Consider the following 6,263-nt stretch of genomic DNA (forward strand, 5'->3'; position numbering starts at 1 on the left):
TCATTCAGGCTCAAAGGGAACTTGGGAGGTGTATTGACCAACTTTCTGCTCAAAGCAGGGTCAGACCAGATTACTCAGAGCTTGATCCAAACAGATCTTGGTCACTTTCTGGGACAGAGTGGTTGCCCACTCCTGGGAAACAGCTTCCAGTGCTTGACTGTCCTTATGATTGGAAAATTTCTCCCTTTCTGTAGCACCTTTCTAGCCCAACAATCCAGATTGCTTTTTAACCATCTACCTACACACCGATGCAGACCAAAATGTCCTACCTTGGACGCAAGAATATTGCAGGGAATGACTCTGAATGCCTTGCTGACTTCCAGGTAACAGACCACCACTGCTCTGCCCACGTCCACAACCCTGTCCTTTCCTCACAGAAAGCAAAGAGGATGGACAGGCACAACCTGCCCTGGGTAAACCCCATCACCTTCTCTTCCAGACACCCAGAAATGGGGTCCCAGTGGACATGTTCTGGGGCACACCCCTTAGTTCCCCTGCTCACCCATTGGCCATTCTGAAAAGTGCACACACTGTGTGAGAGCTGCCAGTGGTCAGGGAGTCCCCCCAGTCTTCATGAGCTTTCCAAGATGGTGGAGAGTGGCCTCCCTGTGACATCGTCCTGCTGTCTCAGCTCCTGGGATGCTGCCCCTGCTGTCCCATAGACTGGAAAGGATTGTGCTAGTTCCAGTGACCCTGACTTGATCCCCATCCACTGCTGGTTGTTCTCCACATTCCTGTCTCAAGCCACAGAGGCCTGGGAGACAGCAATTTCTCAGAAGAAAGATTCTTCCTTGGAGAGTGCTGGTAGGAAATGTATTTTGCTGAGTAACTGGAGACAATTATATATTTTACTATAGATTTACCAACACGTAAATATATTTTTTTCCTTATGATCACATAGAAAGACAGATAACACACATCTGTTGAGATCACTGTCAACATGACCATCTAAAAAGAGAACAGTTCAATTAACCTGTTTATTCATCTTTCCTCCATCAGGCAAGAGTGGCCAACAGTTTCCAGCATGACTCACTCTGTGCCAAGGGTAAAAAGTGGCACTGACAGTCCATGGCAGTGGATTGTTTAGTGCCTTTGACTCTGTGCAAGAAACAAGGATTATCATTCTTAATGCTGGAGGCTTTGGTAGGAGAGAAATCTAGAGAGCATTTTAAAACAATGGAGAGAAAAACAGACCAAATGAAAGATGTAGAGTGAAGGAAATATCTTCTTGCAACTTTAAGTATCAAACGTTGTTGGTGTTGTAATTGTCCTTTCTTTGTTTTGAATACTTTAAACACAGTCTTTTCCCATCATATCAAATTGAGACTTTTCAGGATGTGCATTAAGAGAAGAACTTCTGATCCTCCACTACATTTGCCTTCTCAGCACTCCCTCTGTTATCTGTGCATCTGATCTCCCTCATCCTCCAGGTATTTCCTCCTGCCCTAACTAAACTGACCATGTCTGAAGTCCCATTTCCAGCAGTTGATCTGCACTCTTTATTTCCCTTCCTCTTACTCTTTGTTCACTGAGACACTTTTCCACAATCCAGTTGCTGCTTTCAGCTTCAAGGAGTTAAAAGCTTCCTTGACTTTCAGTAGTCTGTCTAATTCTGTCTTTAGCTAACCCTGTTATTGTGTTTACTGTTAAATTTCCTTTCTGTCTAACACATTTCTTGCATGGTTCTGCCTTGGAGAAGATGAACGTCAGTGCTGGCAGTTTGTCCTTGGTGTACAGTTGAGGAGTGTGTTTTCTGTTAATCATGAATCTCATCAGTTGTATTTTGTTCGTTCAAAGGTAAAGCAAAGTCCCTGTTTGCTGTGTGCAGCCAGGTCTCCAAGGAGAGCAGGTGGGAGCTGGTGCAAAGGAGCTGGCACATCCACCTGCAGACTGCAGTGGAGAAGTCTGGTGTAAGGAAAACGGATGCAAGGCCCAGGGGGCCATGAGAGAAATGATGGGGTTGGGGAGGTGAGGAGCAAGGTTGTGCACACGGTGTGAGAGCTCAAGGGACAGCTTCTCCAGCCAGTCCAGACCTGCTTAGGAGAGACCCTGGATCAACATCAGATAATGCTGCAGTCAGGTCTTCTGCAAACTGAAGAGTAATAAAATATACCCTTTACAATAAAAAAGACATCTTTTATTAGAAGCTCTTTAAATCTTTCGCCATGATTACAAAAAGAAAGCTTTCTAATTCACAGTACAAGACTGGAAGGAAATTACAAGAAGATACATGGTTTGTTAGAGCTTTCTTCTCTGTAATGAGCCTCATGGAGCATTTGGTGCTGAGTCCTTGAACATTACTCAGGTGCTGAGAGGAGATTGCACAAACCTTTCCAGAAGTCAAAGCCAGAAGAAAAAGTACTAAGTACCTTGAAGTATTAATGAGTTCCACTGAGGGCAAGTACCAGCAAAGCCTCCCCAGGGACTCGTTAGAGCAGAGGATTGGAGGCCATGGTGACAGATAAACAAAGGGAAATGTGCAGGCAGCTGAGGTGCTGAGAAAAGCCTGGTTTTGTTGGGTGAAGCAGAGAGGCCAAGGCCTGACCCCCAGCCCCTGGGAAGGCAGATCCTGTCCCTCACACATTGCTCAGGGCTCTTCCTGGGCCAGGGGGATGTGGGCTGTGTGATGCTGAGTGAAGGACAATGGTGTGACAGCTCCCAGCCCTACTGGGGGTGTGCAAGGAGGCCATGAGGTGCTCCAGTGCCTGAGGACAACATGTCTCCTCACAGGCCTTGGTGGCAGAGGCGATGGCCATAGCCAAGGGGACAAAGACTTGGGTTCTCTTGGTGACATCCAGCCTTGCCAGTGCCCTTTGCCATCTCCACCACAGGTTGTCCTACACTGTCCCACTGCAGGCTGTAGTCACCCATCTCACTTCCTCCCCTTGCTCTCACCCTGGTATTTCCATACATTGACTGATGTGTCTCCACTCTCATGCTCTGTTCCTTGAAACAAAAGGAGATGGACTGATCTCCTGCTCCTTCTGGGTGATTTCTCGTGTTCCTGTGTTATGTCACAGAAGATGAGAATTAAGATGTTCAACAGTGTTGTCCAAGTGCTGGTCACTGAGAGATGACACCAGTAACTGACTGCACAAAGGACTTTGTACCACTGATGATATTTGGGCTTGATGGTTCAGCCAACTTCCCACCCAGCATCCACTTCTTGAGCCCCATCAGCACCACTCTGGCCAGAAGGAGACCATGGCTGAGCTTTGCAAACACCCTGTACACAACATGCCTTTCTTTCCCCTGTCCATTTGGGTTCAGCAATCCCTTCCTTGTCCTTCACATTCCTGGAAATGGCTTCAGGACCACCTGTCCCATCCCCTTCCCAGGGAGGGAGGTAGGGTGGCCAGCCTGTAATTCTCCGAGTTCCTATTCCTGCTCTACTTCAAGATGGGTCTGTATTTTCTGAAGACCCCAGAATCATTCTGGTTTCTATGACACATTTGAGAGCACAATCCGGAATCATGGCTAAGGGTGACGTAGCAGACTGGAGCACTTGCAATGATCCTGTCCAAGGCAGCTGAGATGAATCTCATTGATCCAACGCGGTTTGTTCCTCGAGTCACAAACAGAAATATCAGGGTTCCATCAAGCATCCGCATCTGAGCTGCCCTCCTGGACTCCTTATGCACCCAGGGATGTTCAGAGACTGAGTCTGTCCCTTTTTCACGCAGAGGCAGGAGTCACAGTGTCCCTCTGGCCTCCTGGTACGACACTCAAAGGATGGGAAGTATCTCATCCCTTTGGTGTGTCACCTGCTCTGTACTCACCTCAGATTTCCCACATCATGAGGAATGGACACATGGACCTTGGTTCAAGGAAGAAGATCCCAGTTCAAGGAAGCAGGCCTTCATGGTACCCCCAAGGAACAGCTGATGGCATTTGTGCTCGCTTGGGTTCATCTCACCTCACATACATGATGTGCATGTTTACAACTCACCTGTACAGTGCAACATGGACTTCAGACCTATTCATTCAATGTATCTTCATGGAAAGAAGAACAACCTCTCTGAGCTAAGGTGGGAGGCCAGGGTTAGAAACGGTAGTCCTGAGGGGCCAGTGCATGATGATTGACCTGAGGCTCCTTCCAAAGGGGTGTCCAGTGCACACGGGCACCAGTCGTACCCTGCTCTGTTGGTCCTGCAGGTCTCTGGCAGGAGGCCTGGCTGTGAGGGGACACTGCTGTGTGCCAGCCCTGCACACACACACTGTTCAGCTGTACAATGGTGTTTGCATCTATGGGCAACTTTCTTGGGCTTGTTCTTGGGAGAAACTCTGTAAAAACACATAAACATACAGGCACTGCCCTGAGGAGATCACCCTTCATTATGCATGCCAGCTCTGTCACAGCAGTGCCCATTGCCTGTCCTTGCCTGCGGTTACAGGTCTCACACACAGCAGGATGGTGACCAAGCTGCCAGAGCACTCAAGCTCTGGAAGTGAAAAAAAAACAGCCCCCGAAGATCCAGAGACAGTGCTCCCCACTGACACTGCTGTACCTGCACGTTATTTCCTTCCATAAAAACACACAAACTGTCCCTGCAGCTCCAAAAATACCTTGGAGTAAGGATTTCAGGAAATATTCCCAAATATTTGTGGTGGCCTTTGTTAAGGTTAAACACATAAAAACAACACTTTATTTAAAAATCCACTCAGACAGAAAGGCACATAAGTGAGTGAATTACAAAGGGGATGACAATATTCTAGTGACGAAAAATAAACCACCATCACAAAAAAAAAAAAAAAAAAAGGCAAAATTAAAGAAGAAAAACAAACCACAAACAAAGAAACAAACAAACCACACAAAAAGAGAAGATGTAATACAATGAATTGTTCTATAACTGCTATGCAGAAGCTGACGAGAAGACTTGCTTCAGGAAAATATCAGTCATCAGTTTGCACAGGGCATCCTTGATCTCCTGGTTCCTCATGCTGTAGATGAGGGGGTTCACGGCTGGAGGCATGACCGAGTACAGAACAGACACCAGCAGATCCAGGGATGGGGAAGAGATAGAGGGGGGCTTCAGGTAGGTGAATATGCCAGTGCTGACATACAGGGAGACCCCGGCCAGGTGAGGGAGGCACGTGGAAAAGGCTTTGTACCGTCCCTGCTCAGAGGGGATACTCAGCACGGCCATGAAGATCTGCACATAGGAGAAAAGAATGAAAACAAAACATGAAAATTCTAAACAGGCACTGACCACAAGAAGCCCAAGTTCTCTGAGGTAAGAGTGTGAGCAGGAGAGCTTGAGGATGTGGGGGATTTCACAGAATAACTGGTCCAGGCCATTGCCCTTGCACAGTGGCAGTGAAAATGTATTGGCCGTGTGCAGCAGAGAATAGAGAAACCCAGTGGCCCAGGCAGCTGCTCCCATGTGGACACAAGCTCTGCTGCCCAGGAGGGGCCCGTAGTGCAGGGGTTTGCAGATGGCAACGTAGCGGTCGTAGCACATGATGGTGAGAAGAAAAAATTCTGCTGAAATGAAAAAGAAAAACAAAACGAGTTGGGCAGCACATCCTCTGTAGGAAATAACCCTCGTGTCCCAAAGGGAATTTGCCATGGATTTAGGGACAATGGTGGAGATGGAGCCCAGGTCAAGGAGGGAGAGGTTGAGCAGGAAGAAGTACATCGGGATGTGGAGGTGCTTGTCACAGGTTATGGTGGTGATGATGAGGTCGTTGCCCAGGAGGGCAGCCAGGTAGATGCCCAGGAAGAGCCAGAAATGCAAGAGCTGCAGCTCCCGTATGTCTCTGAACGCCAGGAGGAGGAACTGGGTGATGGAGCTGCTGTTGGACATTTGCTGCCTGTGGGCATGAGGACCTGTGCAAGGAGGAAAAGACTGTGACAAGTTAGAGGAGACTTCTCTGAGAAAAACCAAAGCCATTTCCTATAGACCCCCCTACCCCATCACATATAGAGACACTTTTCTTTTCCAGGAGAACGTCCTGACTGGAGCCCTCGTCGGTGCTTGATGAGTGTGCAATGAAGAGCAGGGTCTCTGCCCAGGGGCTCTTGATCAGTCAGCCTGACCCTGTGTGATTGAGTGGGGCAGGGGCCAGTCCTGGGGTTCAGCTTTGTCAGCTGGAACCGCTCCTGGTGCAGAAGGGACTGTCAGCATCTGTACCCCCAGGCCTGAGAAACTGAGTTGGAGAGGTTTGGTGTTTCTGCAGCTCCTTCTCCCCTCCCACCCTGGGGAGTGTTGTTGGGTGTCAGAAACCCTCAGCATTTCTGCTGCACTCAGCGAGAACAGAGC

The 6,263-nt window shown here is 48.4% G+C and overlaps 1 protein-coding gene across 1 annotated transcript; it reads right to left on the reverse strand.

Moving 5' to 3' along the window:
• Window positions 1-265: 265 nt before the first annotated feature.
• On the reverse strand, window positions 266-5,462 carry LOC139826910 (olfactory receptor 14A16-like). Its single transcript, XM_071803289.1, has 2 exons — window positions 4,912-5,462; window positions 266-269 (listed from the first exon to the last, which is right to left on the reverse strand). The coding sequence occupies exons 1-2, from the start codon at window positions 5,460-5,462 to the stop codon at window positions 266-268; spliced, it is 555 nt and encodes a 184-aa protein (XP_071659390.1).
• Between the last annotated feature and the right edge of the window lie 801 nt (window positions 5,463-6,263).

The sequence above is a fragment of the Patagioenas fasciata genome, unplaced genomic scaffold, assembly GCF_037038585.1.
Source record: "Patagioenas fasciata isolate bPatFas1 unplaced genomic scaffold, bPatFas1.hap1 Unplaced_85, whole genome shotgun sequence".
Taxonomy (NCBI): Eukaryota; Metazoa; Chordata; class Aves; order Columbiformes; family Columbidae; genus Patagioenas; species Patagioenas fasciata.

What these genes read in the sequence shown, in the direction of transcription:
- LOC139826910 (XM_071803289.1), bottom strand. Translation starts at nt 5,462, where the DNA reads ATGTGCTACGACCGCTACGTTGCCATCTGCAAACCCCTGCACTACGGG.